The 23,799-nt window shown below is 41.9% G+C and overlaps 1 protein-coding gene across 2 annotated transcripts in view; it reads left to right on the top strand.

Moving 5' to 3' along the window:
* Positions 1 to 424: 424 nt before the first annotated feature.
* The window catches only part of kif3ca (kinesin family member 3Ca), a 113,878-nt gene continuing 90,503 nt past the window's right edge, over positions 425 to 23,799 (top strand). The window contains exons 1-3 of one of the 2 annotated variants that reach the window (XM_078399398.1): positions 425 to 732; positions 821 to 1,462; positions 3,165 to 4,030. In XM_078399398.1, the coding sequence (XP_078255524.1) occupies positions 904 to 1,462; positions 3,165 to 4,030 (1,425 nt within the window). In that variant the 5' untranslated portion in view covers positions 425 to 732; positions 821 to 903. Of the gene's footprint in view, positions 1,463 to 3,164; positions 4,031 to 23,799 lie in introns of both variants that reach the window. The other variant, XM_078399399.1, reaches the window with a different exon arrangement.

Raw genomic sequence — 23,799 nt, 5'->3', positions numbered from 1 at the left:
CCCCAACAGCACCGGTGATGGCTCTTGACTCTTTTACTGCAATGTGAAGCTTTCCTGTTTGCAGATGAGCAGCAGCGTTTTCCTTGTTCAAAATTCACCTCTCGGAGCGTCACACGTGACTTTTTCTTTAATAATTGTCTAAACAAAAGCATGGGACATTTTTGTTCCCATTGTTCTCATTTGTTTGTTACTTTTACTTGCTTTATTTTTCAAAAGGATACATCTACAGCACCGGGCCGCAACTGATGGGGGTACATTGTAACGCTGGCAAGGAGCACATACACACCAGGGTGACTTTGAACGAAATGATTGTAATAAACAGGCGCTTCCAACCTGCTGCAGTTTCATCAATCTCTGCAACCGAACCACCGACAACAACTACACTTCCCGGTGTTCAGCGGGGTCTCAGTGACGGATGATTCGGGGCGGATCAGACATGATGTCACCCCGGTGAATTGGCGCTGGCTGGGTGGGATGCGACCATCGTCCCCAGCACTGGGCGTCCTCCTGTGGTAGACAGGCTCAGCATCTGCACAGTGAGCAGTGCACCCTGCCAGCTGTTTTGTGTGCAGCCCAATGGCTGCAATCACAAGTCTCTCATCATCTGAATGAAGGGGGGGAAAAGGCGTTGCCAGCTGCAAATGGGTGAAAATTGCCACCGCGGAGTCTCTGATCCTCCGTTTCCATGCCCTGCAGACCATCACAGTGCAGTGCACCGCTCGCTCGGCTCAGGTTTGTACGTTGCTGGCGGGGAGTGAATGCATTGCTTTGCTTGCAGCTCCGAGTAATGATGCGTAACGTGTGCGTTGCTTTATTGCAGACACAATACATACAGCGAGCTGTTATGCCTGCATGCTTGATCTGCATTAAGACGCCTGCAGTTTGAACAAACAAGGTCACCGAATGCAAAATATAAAAATCAACAGCAAAATGTCTAAAGCCAAGACTTGCGAATCGGTGAAGGTGGTTGTCAGATGCCGCCCGATGAATGGCAAAGAAGAGGCGGCTGCTTGCGAGCAGATCGTGGTTATTGATGTGAAATTGGGACAGGTGTCTATTCGCAACCCCAGAGTAACATCCAGCGAGATGCCCAAGATCTTCACGTTTGACGCCGTCTATGATCACAGCTCCAAGCAAGGCGACCTGTACGACGAAACAGTCCGCCCTTTGGTTGACTCGGTGTTACAGGGCTTCAACGGGACAGTTTTCGCTTATGGGCAGACAGGGACTGGGAAAACATACACCATGCAAGGGATCTGGGCCGACCAAGAGAAGAGAGGAATCATCCCCAATGCGTTCGAACAAATCTTCACCCTTATATCACGATCCCAGGACCAGCAATATCTCGTGAGGGCTTCCTATCTGGAAATCTACCAGGAGGAGATCCGAGATCTTCTGAGCAAGGACCAGAACAAAAAGCTGGAGTTGAAAGAAAAACCAGAAACCGGCGTTTATATCAAAGGTAAACGAATGTATCTGTTTCTTCGAAGTAGCGCATAAAATAAGAATTCATTTTGTTCACTGCAAAATTAACAAATAAAATGTGCACAATTGGGATTGGGATTTGGTGGAACTTGCTTCTGGTGACGATGCGTTATGGAGACCACCCGATTCTGTTTGTTTTCTTCAGAGATAATGGGAGGAGTCGTGGAGAGGAGTTCCTTTTAATCAACAATTTACATTTTCTTTTCACATGAGAAATTAAAGAACAGGACGATAATTCGATTCTAATCCAGTACGCACATTTCTAAAAAGGCGCAGGGTTTTGGGATACATCTCAAACTCGCCACTCAACAAAATTGGGCAAGGGCAATATTCAGATGATAACCCACTCAAGAAGTGAATCAAGCACAATAACGTGCATTTAGTTTTCAGTCTCTTTCAAGCCCTGTAATTTTCACTTGGCCTTCTTCAGTCTGTGGGCATTGTTTTGGATCATGGTCAAATATAATTGGAGTAAGTTGGAAGTCAATAGTTTTTTTGTCACTCATTTGCTATTTAATACTCTCATTCAATAATGAATGCAAAATATATAAACTATTCACAATATATATTGTCAAATTATCTTCAAATAAACATTCCTGTAATTGAAAGAATTCTCAATAACTTTGCCAAATTATCTTGGATTAGATTTTGGATTTCTTCCATTTATAATTTTATGTATATAATAAAAAAGTTCTGTCTTCACTGTCAATACTTTTGAGTTCGGAAAAGGGCTAAAAATGACAGAATTTCAGCAATCTTTTTATGTCTAAATGACACAGAACCAGCTGTTCATGTTTGATAAAGTTATTACTACCTTAAGTTTGAAAAGAGGCTGAACAAAAACATATAATAACCTTGTATGTTCTTACATACTTGATAATAAATTCTTTGTATCTGTATCTGTATTAGCTTTTTAAAAGTGAACAGATTTTAGATGATGCAAAGTAGTTGTTTATCAAACCTCCAAGTTCTGTAACTTCATTGATGATTAGGTCTAGGTACTGTAGTTATTCTGCATATTCACTATTTATTTACATAGTTTGTTGGAGTGCTTCTTCTGAAAGTACATAGTTCGACATCATCAGGCAGGACTTGGCATCCATACAAATAGAAACACAACAAATTCATTGGGAAAATATGTCGATAGTTTGGGAAACCTTTTTTGTTCAGTCCCATGCATTTTTTGGATAATTTCATTTATGTATTATAGATTGGTTTGATTATATTGAAAAAGAGGATTCTTTAGCAGGAGGAATCCTCATTACTTCTCCTTTATTCATTCAGTTGTAAAATCATACTTGGGGGGGAAAAAAAGTTATACTATTGTGACATAGTTCCAGTGTCAGGTATATGAACTTTATCGTTTAGATTTACTGGGTTTTAGCAGAGGGTGGTGGCATTTAATATGATATTTTTGTAAAAGACACAAAGTGCTGGAACAACTCGGTGAGAGAGGCAGAATCCTTGGAGAACATGGACAGGTGACATTTCGGGTCTGGACCCTTCTTTGGAAGTGAAGATGAGCCTGAAGAAGGGTCCTGACCTGAATGAAGCATCACCTATTCATGTTCTCCTGGGATGCTGTCTGAGTTACTCCAGTACTTTGTGTCTTTTTTTGGAAGCTAGCATCTGCAGTTCCTTGTTTAATATAATGTGATGTTTTCATTCTTAATTGGCAGATCTGTCATCCTTCGTAACTAAGAATGTCAAGGAAATAGAACACGTGATGAATGTTGGGAACCAGTCCAGAGCAGTTGCAGCCACAAACATGAACGAGTACAGTTCAAGATCTCATGCCATTTTTGTTGTTACAATTGAATGCAGTGAGCTTGGCTTAGATGGTGAAAATCACATCAGAGTAGGCAAGTTGAACCTGGTTGATCTTGCTGGCAGTGAGCGTCAGAGCAAAACTGGAGTCCAAGGAGAGCGTCTGAAAGAGGCTGCTAAAATTAACCTTTCTCTTTCTGCTTTGGGTAATGTAATATCTGCTTTAGTAGATGGCAAGAGCACTCATATTCCCTACAGAGACTCAAAGCTGACCCGCCTGTTAGAAGACTCCTTGGGTGGTAATGCTAAGACAATTATGGTGGCCACTATAGGCCCAGCGTCCAGCAATTATGAAGAGAGCTTAACAACCTTGAGGTATGCCAACAGGGCCAAGAATATTAAAAACAAGCCAAGGATTAATGAAGACCCCAAAGATGCATTGTTGAGAGAATTTCAAGAAGAAATTGCAAGATTGAAGGCACAATTGGAGAGAAGAGGGATGCTGGGCAACAAAAGAAGAAAAAGCCAAAGGAAAATCATCTTGGAAGGGGTAGAATTCATAGATGAAATTGAGGAAGTTGAAGACAACATTGAAAAGGACATGGCAAATTACCTAAAAGAACAAAAAGAGACATTGGAGAAGGAAAAAGTAGCAATCCAAGATGATCATAATTTAGTGGCAGAAGAGAAGCAGAAATTATTAGAAGAGAAGGAAAAGATGATGGAAGATCTGCAGAAGGAGCAAGAAGCGACGGAGCATCTTGCAGCCAAGTTTAAGGTAGGAACTTTGGCATTACAATTCTCAAAGTTATTGGATCTTTGAGTGGGGATAAGCTTTGTTAAAATGGAATGTTATAGCAGTTCCAGTGAAAAGCATGGATGACCCAATTGCTTGGTGTGTTGGCTTTTTGACTTTTGTTGTTCTTACAGTTAGTTACCTCTGGTGTCTAATGTAGGAACTATTTCCAATGAGTTGTGCATTGATTGGAAGCTAAATTAAACTAGTTCAATACAATGCATCTTCTGTGTTGCACATCGTATGTATATCAGCAGTGCCACATTGCCAATGATATTCCCATGATCCTTTAGTGATACTATTCTGGGTGTAATCCTTCTGTGAGGCATCAATAGATCACCAGCAAGTGCAAAAACTACAATGGCTGCACATTCACCCAGTCAATCTTTTGTTTAACTTGTTTTCCAGTGATCACAGTCACAGCCACAGTTATTTCTCCACTGCAAAATTAATTTGGTGGACTAATGTATATTTTTAATTTAGATTTATGTGAGTGTGAGATGCTTATAGGATTGGTATGGACCGAATGGTGCCCAAATTGTATTTCATTACTTCCAACGAGGTGTAATGTGATATACTGATTGTACAACTTTCAAAGGACAACAGAAGGTAACAAAACGGGCAATATGGGCTGAAAAGATGGTACGAGGGGAAGCTAGCCAAGAATATAAAGAAGGACAGTAAAAGCTTCTTTAGATATGTTAAGAGAAAAAGATTAGCAAAGACAAATTTGGGTCCCTTGAAGGCAGACACGGGTGAAATTATTATAGATAACAAGGAAATGGCAGAAGAGTTGAATAGGTACTTTGGATCTGTCTTCACTAAGGAAGACACGAATAATCTCCCAGATGTACTAGAGGACAGAGGATTTAGGGGGATAGAGGAACTGAAAGAAATTTGCATTAGGTGAGAAATAGTATTGGGTAGACTGATGGGACTGAAGGTTGATAAATCCCCAGGGCCAGATGGTCTGCATCCCAGGGTACTCAGGGAGGTGGCTCTAGAAATAGTGGATGCATTGGTGATCATTTTCCAATGTTCAATAGATTCAGGATCAGTTCCTGTGGATTGGAGGATAGCTAATGTTATCCCACTTTTCAAGAAAGGAGCGAGAGAGAAAACGGAATTATAGACCAGTTAGCCTGACATCGGTGGTGGGGAAGATGCTGGAGTCAATTATTAAAGAGGTAATAACGGTGCATTTGGATAGCAGTAAAAGGATGTCCAAGTCAGCATGGATTTATGAAGGGGATGTCATGCTTGACTAATCTTCTGGATTTTTTTGAGGATGTGACAAGTAAAATGGATGAAGCGGAGCCAGTGGATGTAGTGTATCTGGACTTTCAGAAAGCCTTTGATAAGGCCCCCACACAGGAGATTGGTGAGCAAAATTAGAGCACATGGTATTGGGGGAAGAGTCTTGACATGGATAGAGAATTGGTTGGCAGACAGGAAGCAAAGAGTAGTAAACGGGTTCTTTTCAGAATGGCAGTAAGTGGCGAGTGGAGTGCCGCAAGGCTCGGTGTTGCGGCCGCAACTGTTCACCATATATATATTAATGATTTGGAGGAATGATTTAGAAGTAACACTAGCAAGTTTGCAGATGACACAAAGCTGGGTGGCAGTGTGAACTGTGAAGAGGATGTTAGGTGGTTGCAGGGTGACTTGGACAGGTTAAGTGAGTGGGCAGGCATGGCAGATGCAGTATAATGTAGATAAATGTGAGGTTATCCACTTTGGCGGCAAAAACAAGGAGACAGATTATTATCTCAATGGTGTCAGGTTAGGTAAGGGGGAAGTCAGAGAGACCTGGGTGTCCTTGTACACCAGTCACTAAAAGTTGGCGTGCAGGTACAGCAGGCAGTGAAGAAAGCTAATGGCATGTTGGCCTTCATAACGAGAGGATTTCAGTATAGGAGTAATGAGGTTCTTCTGCAGTTGTATAGGGCCGTGGTAAGACCACATCTGGAGTATTGTGTACAGGGTTGGTCTCCTAATTTGAGGAAGAACATCCTTGTAATTGAGGCAGTGCAGTGTAGGTTTATGAGATTGATCCCTGGGATGGCGGGACTGTCATATGAGGAAAGATTAAAAAGACTAGGCTTGTATTCACTGGAGTTTAGATGAGAGGGGATCTTATAGAGACATATAATTATAAAAGGCCTGGACAAGCTAGATGCAGGTAAAATGTTCCCGATGTTGGGGGAGTACAGAACCAGGGGCCACAGTCTTAGAATAAAGGGGAGGCCATTTAAAACTGAAGGAACTTTTTCACCCAGAGAGTTGTGAATTTGTGGAATTCTCTGCCACAGAGGGCAGTGGAGGCCAAATCACTGGATTGGTTTAAGAGAGAGTTAAATAGAGCTCTAGGGACTAGTAGAATCAAGGGATATAGGGAGAAGGCAGGCACGGGTTACTGATTGTGGATGATCAGCCCTGATCACAATGAATGGCGGTGCTGGCTCGAAGGGCTGAATGGCCTCCTCCTGCACCTATTTTCTATGTTTCTATGTTTCTACATCACTTCTGGACCAATTTGAATGACACGTGTTTGAAATCGACAAAGCTGTATCATGTCTTTCATAGCTTTACCTGCTAGTGTTAGCCTCGCTCACATTGGGAATGCAGTCTTAAGTATGGTCTCATACTTTAATAAGATACAGCAACCATGCACTTTGTACCAGTCTTAGGCATTATAATACATCTGTGCTTTGTAAGGATGTACAATTTTTTGATGAATAAACTGCTGGAACATAATGGTTTACTTTTCATAAATGTGGGATCTTTAGAACCAAGTCACACCTTTACAGATATTTCCTTCAAAAAATCTCATTAAGTGTCCGGCCTCCAAATATTTCCTTACCACAACAGCAATTCAATCAGGTGGAATGTTAATAACAAGGTAATGGTAATTTGTAATGCAAGTCATAATCCATCTGGGTGCCTGGTGAGCTCTAAGGTTATGAGATTGCCAGATTTCAAAGGGAATTTCTCGCCAGCCTTTTTGAATTTTGATCTGAGAAAATGTATCTGGCCCTCTTAAAACTTTTGGGTTCATCTCTTTTCATGGATGATGACAGAAGATCTCTTCATGCCAGAGAATCTGCAAAATCTGAAACAACTGTTTTGACTTTGATGGCAGCATGAACAGGAAGCTTCAACTGGAAAACAGCTATCTCCCCAATGAATAGGTTTTGGTCCAGGCATGCCCTTACCCTCAAGCTTCTTAAATCTTTCAGTTACCAATTTTGTACGACAAAACTTAGAAAATGTTATTGTTCCAGTCAAAGTAAATAATTTATATATATATACAAATCAAACTCTTCTTGCTTTCAGCTTGCTCCATGACTTGTGTATTTTGATTTTTCAAGTTTAAAATTATGTATTTCACATTAATCTTATTAGTTGGAGTGTACAGATTACTATGGAAAATGACACTCATTACGTGTGAGTAGAGCATCTACTTCATGCATAAATAAGAATGTTATGCAGTTAATTCTACTGTAAAGCTAGATCTCAGTACCTCAACACTTTCCACTGACGTTTGGTATGCCCTAAACCTGTGACAGCATACAAAAATACATGGCACTCAAGGAAAGCAACTGATTGTGTTATAAGACAATCTATTCTCATGACTGCAGACCATTATATATAGAGAAAATGGAAGGAATGACTAAGAAATGGCAGTAAATCTATAAATACTGTACAATTGTTAAGTATTTAAAACAGTGAATGTATTGACAAACATGCAGTTAGAAACTTTCCAGGGTGGCACGGTGGTGGCAGCGGTAGAGTTGCTGCCTTACAGCGCTTGCAGTGCCTGAGACCCGGGTTTGATCCTGACTACGAATGTTGTTTGTATGGAGTTTGTACATTACCCCTGTGACCACGTGGGTTTTCTCTGAGATCTTCGGTTTCCTCCCACACTCCAAAGACGTACAGGTTTGTAGGTTAAGTGGCTTGGTAAATGTAAAAATTGTCCCTAGTGTGTGTAGGGTGGTGTTAATATGTGGGGATCGCTGGTCGGCGTGAACTTGGTGGGCCGAAGGGTGTGTTTCCTTGCTGTATCTCTAAACTAAAAAAAACTAAAATATAATTCCAAAACATGACAGATCCAATCAGTCTGAATTTTAGTATAGCCATGCCCCTTCAGCCAGAAATACAGTCTCATTCTACTCATAAAGGCATTATATTTATTTTCACACAAATGCACAAAAAATGGCCTTTCCATCTTTGAGTCACTGATTGGGTTTCATTTAATTTTCTTGACAAAGGGACTTCAGGTTACAGGTTTGTGAAGTTGCTTATAATTTTCCCTTCAGGGCTTTCTGAGCCACAAACCATTCTCTGACCGAGAGTATGAAGATGTTCCTTTTACTGCTGTTCCTGGGACGTACAAGATGAGTGATTTAGTGTGATTCATATTCTGAATCATACACAAAATGTGAGAATGCACCCAGCATTCATTTCACATGCTGCACAAAAATGATATTTGCAATGGATTGTAATGATTGTAATTGACAGGCCACCCTACAACATTAAGTTCATATTCTTCAATCCTAGAGTGTGCACAAATGGGTATTTTTTAATGGTCAAATGTTAGAACTGGTACATGCTGCAGGGAAGAACCGGGAGCCTTGGCTTTTTACAATGTATATAAATGTCTTGGCTATAGGCATCAAAGGTAAGTATGCCATTGACACAAAAATAGGGAGAAAGGAAAATTGTGAAAAGGGCAAATAAAAGCCAATGAAGTATAATAGGGGAAAATGTGAAATTGTTCATTTTGACAAAAAAAAACAAAGAAGCGTGTTATCTAAACAATGCAAGATTGCAACGTTCTTAAACACAGAGAGATTTGGGGGTCCTAATGCAGGGACCACGGAAGGTTCGTATGCAGGAGTAACAAGGAATTAAGAAAACTTACGAAATGTTATCATCATGAGGGGAATTGAATTTAAAAGTAGAAAGGTTATGGTTCTGATCTACAAGGAATTGGTGAAACCTTACCTGGAGAACAGGGTGGATCTACTTATTTAAGGAGGGAAGCAGTTTGCAGAAGTTTACTTGACTGATATTTGGGTGGGTGGGTTGTCACAGAATCACAGAATAATATAGCATGGAAACAGGCCCCTTGGCCCATCGGGTCCATGCTGAAGATGAAGCACACATTTATACTAATTTCATATTCTCCCCACATTCCTATCAAACACCCCCCACCACTCATTAGAGAAAATTTATAGTTGTCAATGAACCTATTCACCTGCACATCTGGTGGAAAAACACGCGGTTTCATGGAAATTGTGTATACTCTGCATAGGCAGAACTCAGAGGTCAGCACTGAATCTGGATCACTGGAGCTGTGAGACAGCAGCTCTTTCAACTGTGCCATTGTGCCATCTGTTTAACTTTATGAAAAAAGACAGGTAGGCTTGCATCCATTGTTTTTTGATGTTTTGGTGTTTTTGCTTCCAGCTGTGTGAACCTCTGGCACCTTCTTGATATCCTCCTGTATTGAGAAGCAGGGCATTCCAATCTGGAGAACGTGTTTGATTGCAGCTGGATCAATGATTTATTGAGGTTAATACAATAAAAAAATCATACAATGCAATAGAATATTAAGCCCATTGAGTGTGTGAGCCTCTTCTTTTGAAATAGCAGTTCAGTTAGATCTATTCCCTTAACCGTTCCCTAAAGAACTGCAAGCCTTTTCAAGTGTTTATCCAGATTTATTTTTGGAAGTTATTATTGCATGTACATCCATTAATGTTTCTGATAATCCATCAGTGCATTCCAGATAACAACAAACTACTCAGCATTTTTTTACTGTGCTGCTTGAGGTTCTTTTGCCAGATGCTTTAAATCTGTAATAAAAAAACGAACATACTAGAAACATTCAGCAAATAAAGCAGCATCTGTGGAAAGAAAAAACTGAGTTAATGTTTCAGGCCTGAGACGTTTCATCGGTTTTAAGTAACATAGAAGGTGGAAGATGAATGGGAAGAACAAAAGAATTATCTTTGACAGTGTGAGATAATTGTTTTAGCTTAAATCTGTACCATTAATTATCCGCTTCTGCACTGAATGTCACTATTTATAGCATCGGTAGTAACCTGTTGTCCTTTCCCTTTAAAAATATTCATGACCCTTCAATTCTATTGTTCTTTCCCATTTAAAATGTTGTCATTCACATATTGGCCTCTCCTGCCTATTCATCGTGTCTCAAATTTAAATTTCATCCCTTTTCCATGAATGAATTTTTTGTTACCCTCAGCGAAGAAGCTTATGAATGAAGGTGGTTAACTCCTCTCTCTAGAATAATCAATTTGACTATTTTAACCAATTTTAACAAAACATTATACCTATTTTTGAAGCTTTTATTTCCAGCACCATACTGAGAATGCAATTCTGGTTTTCACATAAATAAGAAATTCTTATCCAAAGAAGTCACTTTCTGCAAGTTTGAAATTAATTTATTTCCTTGCACTTCACAGAGGTGAAATGGAAACAGTTTTCCAAACTAATCTTTGGTCTACCTTTGTAAAATACCTTCTTAGGGTTTCATTTCTAAGCATAACATCATGGCACTTCAACGTTTCTGAAATACTAAATCATTGATGCAAATTATCAACATTGTGGCTCTCCTCTGCATTGCCTGACCAAGTTGAGTGCACTTTCCTTGAGTCCAGGAAACGGTGTTAAAGTTTCAGTTGTTTAATGCTGCTTTATTTAAATGGAACTCGTGGAGTGCATATGCAGGTAGCTTTGATGACTGAAGAATTTACTTTGCTGAGAATCATTAAAATGGATTTCCAACCTGTAAATATTGGCAGGTTTTCTCTGGAGAAGGTGATAAATGAAGAAGAAAAATGGCATTTTTGTGGAAGGATACATCAGGAGACTGGATTGAGATTCAGAGCTTTGAAAAAAATTTGTTAGGATAGGATGATAGACCAACTAGCTTCCTGATGTGTTGTGGCCCATCTATTGTTATTATTCCACAATATGATGCTGTAAAGCAGCAGCAGCACATCGGAGGACATTGAAATCGCAACTTATAACTGTCGGAGGAGAATCTGGAAAATTGAAAAGGTTTTGTAAGGGTGAAAGCACATTTAACGGAAAATAATTTGAAGAGGATATGGAAGTGAAAAGATAGGCCCAGCTGGAGAACTGAAAGAGCTCCAGAAGGCTGCTAAGCACTGAAAATATGTCATCTGATGGAGGAATGACAAAAGATTTGTGAGGTCATAGGCTTAAGGTGAGAGGGAAGAAATTTAAAAGGAACCTTGGGAACAACTTTTTCACTTGGGATAGTGTGCATCTGGAACGAGCTGCAAGTGGAAGCTATTGAAGTGGATAATTACAACTTTAAAAATACATTTGGACAGATATATCGATAGGAAGGACTCTGAGGGACATGACCAAATGCAGGGAAATGGAATTAGCCCAGAATGCCAAAATAGTTGCCATGGGCAAGTTGGGCAGAAGGGCCTATTTCCATGCATTTTGGCATTTCCATGCATATTGGCTTACTGAGTGTTTGACTGCCTTACAACAGTGTCATTAATACATATAATCCATTTAAGAACATTTTGGAGACATTTTCTGTGACAGAAAATTATATATTGGGAAATTGCAGTGCCTTTTGGCTGAAATGTGGGTAGTGAATGTGAAGAATGTGTTTCAAATAAGTAGGAGTAGGAATAACCATCTGTGTGTTCTGATGGTTTTCGGCTGAAAACCCCAGAAGCACATGACAAATGTCCAGAAGTATTTCCAAAATTAGCCACTTTGTCCACCCTATTTTGCAATTATCAAAACCAGAAACATTCTTGAGTAGCTCAAATACATGAAGTGATATTTCATAGTTGCAAAGATCATGAAGTCTATTCAGCCCAGAACTGTAAATGAAATTACTTAATATTTTTTCCAAAGCAATCCAGCATTCGTGTTAGCTTGTTGTTATGTTTATGAGGCAAGTAAGATTGGGGGAAAAAAACTATTTTTCTAATTTTCCTTTGAGCTGTGATGGAACTTGCTGTTCTTTCGCACTTTGTTTTCAAGAGCCTGTAATGTTCGCAGGATTCAATCTTACAGTGCAGATTCCTCATTTTCTCCATTAATACTTTGGTGGTTTGCTCCTCACTATGGTTTAATTGCCTGCCTTGCACTTCAGGATGTTTAAATATTCTGCTTTGGACTATTGGAAGGTTTTAATAGACTGACTGGAGAATTACTGAGTGAGTTTTATGTTCATAAACCATGATATAATAAGGCTGCGGTTATGGGTGGTGCTAAATCAGCGTAAGATCGGGCAGTATTTTCTGCTTTAAGAAGGAGCTTTTGAGAAAGCCTCATTAGAGACTTCTGATCATTAAAATGTGGAAGAGTTCACCTAAATCAGTCTCATCCATGCTTACTGTGGAGGATTTCCAGATAATAAATATGCTGTCACCATGTTTGCCAAGTAAGCTTACTAAAATAGTAACATGTTTCGTTAGTATTGAAGCCAGAAGCTCATCCACAATTTTTTTTTAAATTACCTTGAAAGATGCTGTCGCGAGGTCCCACACCAGGCCAACAGTCTCCAGCATTTGTGCACATCTTGTGCAGAGCTTTGCGACAATGGAGAGCTACTCATAATTATCCTTCACTGTTGCCTGCTTCACTGCCAATGCATCTCGTCCAGCAGATATTAGCTGCAGCTATTCTGGGAACACCCAGGAACAATGGCATGGTTTTGTTCTCTATTTGATTGTCAGGTTTTTCTCAATGTTACTATCATTCTGGCTGCTGTGACTTTATCAGAATAATGCAGAAATCAAAATTTGTACATCATTGAATCAGCAGTGGCAGTTAACATCAAGGATAACGCATGTGATACCATTTCAATGTTTTGGACAGAAAGCTTTGCAATTCATTTGTACTTCCTTAATTGTCCTTTCTGCACATGAAAACATGACATCACCCATTCTTTCTCTCCAGAGATGCTCCCGCTGAGTTACTCCAGCTTTTTGTGTCTATCATATATTCAGGTTTGGCAGACTCGCGTCAATCACTAAGTTAACTAATTAACCCTTTCACTCGTTCCATCAGAGTGTGATGTCTTCGGCATTGTTTGTTGATGTATAATAGTAATAAACTACAGCATTGTGTAGGCCAGCTCAGACTACAGCCCTGGGAAAACACACCTTGTGTTTATCTCCTACAAGTATAGACACATTCCTTTTTATTGCCCCAGAGCTTGCCTTTCCCCATTTTATGACCCTGGCTCTGAGAATTCCACTGCTAATTTATTTTGTTGTTCTTGAACCATTTGGCTTTCCAGCCATTTGCCTAAGGCAGCACATAACTTGCAGCTGAGTTCACACATTGAAACAAGAGGCAGTGAAGTGACCTACCTGATAAAGTTAACCCAACTTTCCCTTTGTAGCTTCAGTGATTTTAACTTGGCTTCATGTGCTTTTAGTTTAGCCTTTTCCCATACTCAACATAGGCAAAAATACATTAAAACTTAACATGTATACTATGATTAAAAATTCCTAATTCAAAAAGTACAAAGAAAGGCAGACATGACTTAACCAAGTGAAGATAGACACAGTTTTCGAGGATGTAACGAGTAGAGTGGATAAGGGAGAACCAGTCGATGTGTTATATCTGGACTTTCAGAAGGCCTTCGACAAGGTCCCACATAGAAGATTGGTGTACAAACTTAAAGCACACGGTATTGAGGGTTCAGTGTTGAGGTGGATAGAAAATTGGTTGGCGGACAGGAAGCAAAGAGTAGGAATAAACGGGTCCTTTTCGGAATGGCAGGCAGTGACTAGTGGGATACCGCAAGGCTCAGTGCTGGGACCCCAGTTATTTACAGTGTATATTAATGATTTGGACGAGGGAATTGAATGCAACATCTCTAAGTTTGCGGATGACATGAAGCTGGGTGGCAGTGTTAGCTGCGAAGAGGATGCTAGGAGGCTGCAGAGTGACTTGGATAGATTAGGCGAGTGGGCAAATGCATGGCAGATGCAATATAATGTGGATAAATGTGAGGTTATCCACTTTGGCGGCAAGAACAGGAAAGCAGAGTATTACCTGAATGGTGAACGATTAGGAGAAGGGGAGATGCAACGTGACCTGGGTGTCATGGTGCACCAGTTATTGAAAGCAAGCGTGCAGGTGCAGCAGGCAGTGAAGAAAGCGAATGGTATGTTGGCATTCATAGCAAGAGGATTTGAGTTTAGGAGCAGGGAGGTTCTACTGCAGTTGTACAGGGCCTTGGTGAGACCGCACCTGGAGTATTGGGTGCAGTTTTGGGCTCCTAATCTGAGGAAAGACGTTCTTGCCTTAGAGGGAGTACAGAGAAGGTTCACTAGATTGATCCCTGGGATGGCGGGACTTTCATATGAAGAAAGACTGGATAGACTAGGCTTGTACTCGCTGGAATTTAGAAGACTGAGGAGGGATCTTATAGAAACATAAAATTCTTAAGGGGTTGGAGAGGCTAGATGCGGGAAGATTGTTCCCGATGTTGGGGGAGTCCAGAACCAGGGGTCACAGCTTAAGGATAAGGGGGAAGTCTTTTAGGACCGAGATGAGAAAAAATTTCTTCACACAGAGAGTGGTGAGTCTGTGGAATTCTCTGCCACAGAAGGTAGTTGAGGCCAGTTCATTGGCTATATTTAAGAGGGAGTTAGATTTGGCCCTTTTTGCTAAAGGGATCAGGGGGTATGGAGAGAAGGCAGGTACAGGTTACTGAGCTGGATGATCAGCCATGATCATATTGAATGGCGGTGCAGGCTCGAAGGGCCGAATGGCCTACTCCTGCACCTATTTTCTATGTTTCTCTATATTTCTATATATCAGGCAGCACCTCTGGAGAAAAGGAGTAGGTGATGTTTTGGGTCAAGACCCGCTGAGTTAATCCAGCAATTTGTGTCTGTCTTTGGTGTAAACCAGCAACTGCAGTTCCTTCCTACACACTTGACCAGGTGAGCACTCGTCAAAACCAATTTCTACTATGATTTATTAAAGTGTTTAGTATGGTGATCTTCCTCGCATCCTGTGAGTTCCATACATTCCAATCCTTCTATCCAGAGATGCTGCCTGTCCCGCTGAGTTACTCCAGCATTTTGTGCCTATCTTCGGTTTAAACCAGCATCTGCAGTTCCTTCCTACGCATCCTGTGAGTTTCTTGGTAGGACAAAATCACCAATGAATCTATCTTATCCTTGACCAACATGCTTAGAATCCCTGCGATGCTCAAACAGAAGTGTCTCCGTTGGCTTGGACCTGCACACAGGATGGAAAGTGCACGCAATCCTAAAAGTGTGAAATATGGGGAAGTCACCAATGCAGCAATCAGCGAGCAGCAGCAATCAGCAGTAGCAGCAGCAGCAATCAGCAGTAGCAGCAGCAGCAATCAGCAGTAGCAGCAGCAGCAAGTAGCAGCAGCAAGCAGCAGCAGCAAGCAGCAGTAGCAAGCAGCAAGCAGCAGCAGTAGCAAGCAGCACCAAGCTGTGTTGCTTGGGAAGTAGTGTGTGGGGATTGTGTGGGGATAGTAAGGAGTAAGACCTGTGTGATCTCCCGGACTAGTTTCGATCGCCTAGCTTGGGGTCGGAGAGGAATTTCCCGGATTTTTTCCCAAATTGGCCTGGGTTTTTTATCCGGTTTTTCGCCTCTCCCAGGAGATCACTCAGTTCTTTTGGGTGGGCGGTTGGAGCGGTTGGAGTAGCGGCCGGGCGGTAGGTTTAGTAACCGAGCGCGGGGCTTTGTTTGGAGAGTATGACTGCCAGGGCAGTTTTTTGTTCTGGGTGTCGGATGTGGGGAATCTGGGAGTCTGATAGTCTTCCAGACATCCACATCTGCGCCAGGTGTGACGAGATGGGGCTCCTAAGGGACCGTATTAGGAACCTGGAGCGGCAGATTGATGACCTCCGTCTGATCAGGGAGAGTGAGGAGGTTATAGATAGGAGTTACAGAGAGGTGGTCACTCCTAGACCACGGGAGGTAGACAAGTGGGTCACTGTTAGGGGGGCAAGGAACAGAGGCAGGGACTAGGGAGTACCCCGGTGGCTGTACCCCTTGGAAATAAGTACTCCTGTTTAAGTACTGTTGGGGGGGACAGCCTACCTGGGGGCAGCGACGGTGCCCGGGCCTCTGGCAAGGAGTCCGGCCCTGTTGCTCAGAAGGGTAGGGAAAGGAAGAGGAGAGCAGTAGTAATAGGGGACTCTATAGTGAGGGGGTCAGATAGGCGTTTCTGTGGACGCAGTCGGGAGACCCGGATGGTGGTTTGCCTCCCTGGTGCCGGTGTCCGGGATGTGTCTGAGCGTGTCCAGGATATCCTGAAAGGGGAGGGAGAGGAGCCAGAGGTCGTGGTACATATAGGTACCAACAATATAGGTAGGATAAGGGAAGAGGTCCTGAAAGGAGAATTCAGGGGGCTAGGAAGAGAGTTAAAAAAAAGGACTTCCAAAGTAATAATCTCAGGCTTACTGCCTGTGCCACGCGATAGTGAGAATAGGAATGGAGTGAGGTGGAGGATAAATACGTGGCTGAGGAACTGGTGCAGGGAGCAGGGTTTCAAGTTTCTGGATCATTGGGACCTCTTCTGGGGGAAGTATGACCTGTACAAAAAGGACGGGTTGCATCTGAACCCGAGGGGAACCAATATCCTGGCGGGGAGATTTGCTAAAATAACTGCGGAGACTTTAAACTAGTACGGTTGGGGGGAGGGACTCAAACACAGATAGCTAATAGGCAGTGTGTGAGGCAGGAGGCAGAAAAGGGAAACACTCAGACCCAATATGTAGGAGAGAAAGAAGGGAAAAGAAATAAGCTGAGAATAAGAAATGATGGGTCCCTTAAATGTGTATATTTTAATGCTAGGAGCATTGTAAGAAAGGTGGATGAGCTTAGAGCCTGGATTGACATCTGGAAGTATGATGTTGTGGCGATCAGTGAAACATGGTTGCAGTAGGGTTGCGATTGGCAATTAAATATTCCAGGATTTCATTGTTTCAGATGTGATAGAATCGGAGGGGCAAGAGGTGGGGGTGTTGCATTGCTTGTCAGGGAGGATATCACAGCAGTGCTTTGGCAGGACAGACTAGAAGGCTCGATTAAGGAGGCTGTTTGGGTGGAACTCAGAAATGAGAAAGGTTTAGCAACACTTATAGGGGTGTATTATAGACCGCCAAATAGGGAGCGAGAATTGGAAGAGCAAATATGTAAGGAGATAGCAGATATTAGTAGTAAGCACAGAGTGGTGATTGTGGGTGATTTCAATTTTCCGTATATAGACTGGGAATCACATTCTGTTAAAGGGCTGGATGGTTTGGAGTTTGTAAAATGTGTGCAGGATAGTTTTTTGCAGCAATACGTAGAGGTGCCTACCAGAGAAGGGGCAGTGTTGGACCTCCTGTTAGGAAATGAGATGGGTCAGGTGACGGAGGTATGTGTTGAGGAGCACTTTGGGTCTAGTGATCATAATGCCATTAGTTTCAATATCATTATGGAGAAGGTCAAATCTGGACCAAGGGTTGAGATTTTGGATTGGAGAAAGGCTAATTTTGAGGAGGTGAGAAAGGATTTAAAAGGAGTGAAATGGAAATTGTTGTTTTATGAAAAGGATATAATATAGAAATGGAGGATATTTAAAGGTGAAATTTTGAGAGTACAGAGTCTTTATGTCCCTGTTCGGTGGAAAGGAAAGAATAATAATTTGAAAGAGCCGTGGTTTTCCAGGGAAATTGGACACTTGGTTCGGAAAAAGAGGGAGATATACAATAAATATAAGCGGCAGGGAGTAAATGAGGTTCTTGAGGAATATAAAGAATGTAAAAGGAATCTTAAAAAGGAAATTAGAAAAGCGAAAAAAAGATATGAGGCTGCTTTGGCAAGTAATGTAAAAGTAAACCCCAAGGGGTTCTACAGATATGTCAATAGCAAAAGGATAGTGAGGGATAAAATTGGTCCATTAGAGAGTCAGAGTGGACAGCTATGTGCTGAGCCGGAAGAAATGGGGGAGATATTAAACAATTTCTTTTCTTCGGTATTTACCGAGGAGAAGGATATTGAATTATGTGAGGTAAGCGAAACAAGTAGAGTAGTGATGGAAATTAGGAGGATTAAAGAAGAGGAGGTACGGACACTTTTGAAGAATATAAAAGTGGATAAGTCTCCAGGTCCTGATAGGATATTCCCTAGGACATTGAGGGAAGTTAGTGCAGAAATAGCAGGGGCTATGACGGAAATATTTCAAACGTCATTAGAAACAGGGATGGTGCCGGAAGATTGGCGCATTGCGCATGTTGTGCCTTTGTTTAAAAAAGGTTCTAAAAGTAAACCTAGCAATTATAGACCTATTAGTTTGACGTCTGTGGTGGGAAAATTAATGGAAAAGATACTTAGGGACAATATATATAATTATTTGGATAATCAAGGCCTGATTAGAAACAGTCAACATGGATTTGTGCCTGGAAGGTCATGTTTGACTAATCTTCTTGAATTTTTTGAAGAGGTTACCAGGGAAATTGATAAGGGCAAGGCTGTGGATGTTGTCTATATGGACTTCAGTAAGGCATTTGACAAGGTTCCACATGGAAGGTTGATTAAGAAGGTTAAATCGTTGGGTATTAATAGTGAGGTTGCAAGATGGATTCAGAGGGTAACGGTTGACAATTGTATGTCAGGTTGGAGGCCAGTGTCTAGTGGAGTGCCCCAAGGATCTGTGTTGGGTCCACTGTTGTTTGTCATTTAAAAAAATGATCTGGATGATGGTGTGGCAAATTGGATTAGTAAATATGCAGATGATACTAAGATAGGTGGAGTAGTTGATAGTGAGGTAGATTTTCAAAGTCTACAGAGAGACTTGGGCCTTTTGGAAGGGTGGGCTGAAAGATGGCAGATGGAGTTTAATGCTGATAAGTGTGAGGTGCTGCATTTTGGTAGGACAAATCAAAATAGGACGTACAGGGTAAATGGTAGGGAATTGAGGAATGCAGTGGAACAGAGGGATCTGGGAATAACTGTGCATTGTTCCCTGAAGGTGGAATCTCATGTGGATAGGGTGGTGAAGAAGGCGTTTGGTATGCTTGCCTTTATAAATCAGAGCATCGAGTATAGAAGTTGGGATGTAATGTTGAAATTGTACAGGGCATTGGTGAGGCCAAATCTGGAGTATGGTGTGCAGTTCTGGTCGCCAAATTATAGGAAGGATGTCGACAAAATGGAGAGGGTACAGAGGAGATTTACTAGAATGTTGCCTGGGTTTCAGCACTTAGGCTACAGAGAGAGGTTGAACAGGTTGGGTCTTTATTCTTTGGAGCGTAGAAGGTTGAGGGGGGACTTGATAGAGGTTTTTAAAATTTTGAGAGGGACGGACAGAGTTGACGTGGGTAGGCTTTTCCCTTTGAGAGTGGGGAAGATTCCAACAAGGGGACATAGCTTCAGAATTGAGGGACAAAGGTTTAGGGGAAACATGAGGGGGAACTTCTTTACTCAGAGGGTTGTGGCTGTATGGAATGGGCTTCCGGTGGAAGTGGTGGAGGCTGGCTCGATTTTATTATTTAAGAGTAAATTGGATAGGTATATGGATAAGAGGGGATTAGAGGGTTATGGCCTGAGTGCAGGTAGATGAGACTAGGTCAGGGAGAATGGTCGGCGTGGACTGATAGGGCCGGACAGGCCTGTTTCCATGCTGTAGTTGTTATATGCATATCTTTGTCCAAGATACAATTAAAAGAGATATGACAATTTTTTAACATTGGCACTGACAAGTGGAAAGCGGTTGCTGAGGACCAGGGGAGGCGGGAGAATGGACCTCCAGGCAAGTATGAGGCGCCACAACAGCATGTGGTACAAAACTCTGGAGGACAGGCGCCAACGCCACAAAATGCCCAACGGCAACACACTTCCCAAACCAACGGCCAGAGACAACTTCACCTAAGGAAGCTGTGGGAGGGTTTGCCTGTCAAGGATGGGCATATTCAGCCACAGCAGGAAATGCAACCACAGATAAAACATTTCCCTCTCCAAGCAGGACAACGTTAAAGCCGCACCATCATCTCTCGCAGATGGACGGACCCCAACCACCCAACCATGGTGATTTGGTGACTCTGGCATTCGTAACTTGGGTTGAAGGCAACACAGAAATGATCAGGAGACACAAGGAGCTGAGACACCAGAATTGTGACTAAAGTGCTGAAGTATCTCAGTGGGTCAGGCAGCATTTCTCGGGGATATGGATAGGTAATATTTTGGGTTGGAACTCTTCCAACTGAAATGATCAGCAACCGTGAGATAACACCAAAGAACCAGGCCGCTCTGAGAATATAGTCTCACTTGTTTTTTTTTCTTTATCTGGAAGGTCAGCATTTATTGCTCACATCTAATTACTGTAGTTATGTGTAATTAAATGTAGTACTGTAATAGCAGGTATTACCTCCTGCCCTGATATGAATCTATTCTCAGTGGCCAACCATTGCTATAATGGAAGTTTCCCAAATGGAAACTTTCATTGACCACGAACCTGCTGCTAAAAAAAGGACACAAAGTGCTGGACTAATGCAGCAGGTCAGCAGCATCTCTGGAGACAATGGATATGTGACTTTTTGGGTTGGAACTCTTCTTCAGATTGATTGTGGAGCTGGAAGAAAGGAAGGGTAGGACACTATATGCTGTGGCAAATATAGGTGGCAGATGTTGGACGGTTTTAATGGGCAAATGGTTGGAAAAAGCCTAGAGATAAAAAGGCATAAGATCTTGGGTTGTAAACTATCCAAGCGGAATATGCTGATCGTCTAGTTTGCGTGAATCGTGTTGACCATTTTGCAGAGCACGTGCTCAATCTGCCAAGGCCTACTGGATTCCTTAGTCGCTAACTATTTTAAACCTACTTCCCATTCCCATATTGATCTCTCTCTCTCCTGGGTCTCCATTGCCTGAGTGAGGCCACATGCAAACTGGAGGAACAGCACTTCATATTCCATTTGAGTAGCTCACAACCCAACGGTATGATCATTGAATTTTCCAATTTTAGGTCACTACCAAACCCTGCCACCTTCTGCTTCTTCCCTGCCCCTTTCTTCCCCCTCACCCCCACCTCTCTCCCCTGTTTCCCACACTGACTCACACATATTTCTCCCTTCCCTTTTCCCTTTCACATAAATTCCTCTCTCAGGCTTCCAAATTTGCAACACTTCAATCCTTTTGTCTCACACCTTCTGTCTTTTCGTCTCTGGCCTTTGTCCACCTATTCCCTCCTGCCCCCCCCCCCCCCCCCCCCCTCCACCCCCTCTCGGTATCCACCTGTCACTTGCCAGGCTTTGTCCTGTCTCTCCTCTCTTCCAGTTCCTTTTCCCCCCATCACAATCAGTCTGAAAGAGGGTCCCAACACAAAACATCACCTATCCATGTTTTCCAGAGATGCTGCCTGACCCGCTGAGTTATTCCAGCACTTTGTGTCTTTTCTTGTTAACCAACATCTACAGTTCCTTGTTTCGACACGAATTTACTGCTATTACCCAGAGGCTTGTTCTACTTATTTGCATCATTCGAAGCACTGGTGCCTTAAGGGCCCTGCCATGTGGCTTTGGAATGGCAATAGACAATAGAGGTTGGCCATGAAGATCCAGGCCAAGAAAGGTTTTGGCCAATGTTATAAAGTAGCATATCAGCAGTAGGCATTCTGGATCATTGATCATGAGACATGTGTTTTGAATCCCACAATAGGAAATTTAAACCAGAGTAATTAAATAAATCTGGATTGAAAAAAAACCTAATGATAGTAACCTTGAAACTTCTAGATTTTTGTAAGAGCCCATTTGGTTCATTAATGTCCTTTAGTGAAGGAAATCGCAATCAATATCTGGTCTGGAAGGACACTGCAGTCAGAAACTGCCCATTCCTTGCTGCAGAACTGTGCCTATTTCTCTCGAGAATCCTAGAGGTGGGTGGGATAGTGGTTGGAATCATAGGTTCATAAGTTTGAGGAGCAAAATAAGGCCATTTGGCCCATCAAGTCTACTCCACCATTCAATCATGGCTGATCTATCTATCCCTCTCAACCCCATTCTGCTGCCTTCGCCTCATAACTCCTGGAAGCAGGCTAATAACAATTAGGTGCAGTTGTGTAGCCTACATTTACAATTTGTTTTGTTAGGTCTACATTTGTGTCTGTTAATGTTCGATTTCAAATGGTTTATTAATGGAAAGGGTGTTGCTCCTGAAACAATCTTAGCCAAAATAGCACCATTTTTTCTCTCTCTCATCACAACTTTCTTGTAGCCTTCGTTACAATACCAATCACAAAAGTAACGCTTGCTCAGCAATCTTCATCATAAGAAACAAAATTCGTAAAGTGAAACACTTTGTAGTTATGTAAAGACTGAGACACATATGAGGGCAGGTTGAAAAAACGAAGGCAACGAAAGCTGTGGGAACAGGTGCGCGTACGTTTGCGCGTGCACAACTGATCCGGCCCACATAAAGTCACATTTTGCCCATTCCGGCCCGTGACCTAAAATGAGTTTGACACCCCCTGTCCTAGACTCTCCAACTAGTGGAAACATCCTTTCCACATACTAACCAGGCCTTTCGATAATTCGGTAAGTTTCAATAAAGTCCCCCCTCAGAACAAAAATGAAAGAGAAAATTTGACTTTATTGAGATAGTGATTTCACAGAACAGCAATTTATTCAGGATCATGGTGACCTTAATATCGATAATATTTCAGAATACCATCAGGGTTAACATTTTTTGTGGAGACAAAAAGAATGCCCCTGAGACATAGCTTTGTAACCCATTTGATGTTCAGGTCTCTATTGGCATCTTACTGCCGCAGTGGGACAACGTGACTACAATGGGTTTATATGTTGTAATGATGTTATTCTTTGGTCCCTGAATTCCATCTGTATCTTGACCTTTTTCAGTCAGCAGTGAACAAAGGTGTCGCATTTCACTGACTGCGGTAATAGCGATATAATTACAAATAGAAGCAGTTTGATTTCGATGCCTGCCTCCATGTTCTGCAGTCAACCAACATTGCAGAAAGTGATATGGGTTATATTGTCGCCTTCTCCTAGCCAAAACGGCACATATCATCAATCTGGTTAACCCTTCCTAAGCCTTAAGTATCGTTTTCTTTCAAATGGCAAATTTTGTAATTGATCAGGCAGACTGCTGTTAAAAGTTTTGCAATCTGGAATTAGAAAGCAAAATGTAAAATAACCGTAGTAAATAATAGTTTGCAATTTAGTCTTGACGTTTAATAGAGAGATTAACATTTGGTCTCTCAACTTGAAGTGTTGGAGAATCAAGAATAATCAAGGACCCACTTTGTAACAGTTGTAAAATTCTGTTTCTACGCAGTGCTTCATCAGTATTGCTACTCATTGGCCAACATACTGTTCATGCGTACAATTCTCAGGACAAGGAGCCCCTGTTCCAGACCTTGGCTATGAGTGTTTGATAAACTGAAAGATGCAGACTGAAGCAATAAGCAGTTTGGTATTACAAATACGCATGCCCAGGTCATGGGTCATTCGGGATATTCTTGCCAGCTGAGCTACTGTGTGTGTATGGACGGACCTGTGTATTCATTTCAATGAGATTTTTAAATAAATGTATCCGTCAAATATGTCAGCGGTAGGCCACAGCGTACTGCAGGCTGCACAAATCCACAATTGTATCTATTTAAATTATTGACTCAATACAGCACCAGCCTTAAACACAAGAATACCTGGAACGAA

Source organism: Rhinoraja longicauda, chromosome 5, assembly GCF_053455715.1.
Source record: "Rhinoraja longicauda isolate Sanriku21f chromosome 5, sRhiLon1.1, whole genome shotgun sequence".
Classification (NCBI taxonomy): domain Eukaryota; kingdom Metazoa; phylum Chordata; class Chondrichthyes; order Rajiformes; family Arhynchobatidae; genus Rhinoraja; species Rhinoraja longicauda.
Note: the sequence above shows the minus strand (reverse complement) of the source record. Positions and strands in the feature narration are given on the sequence as shown.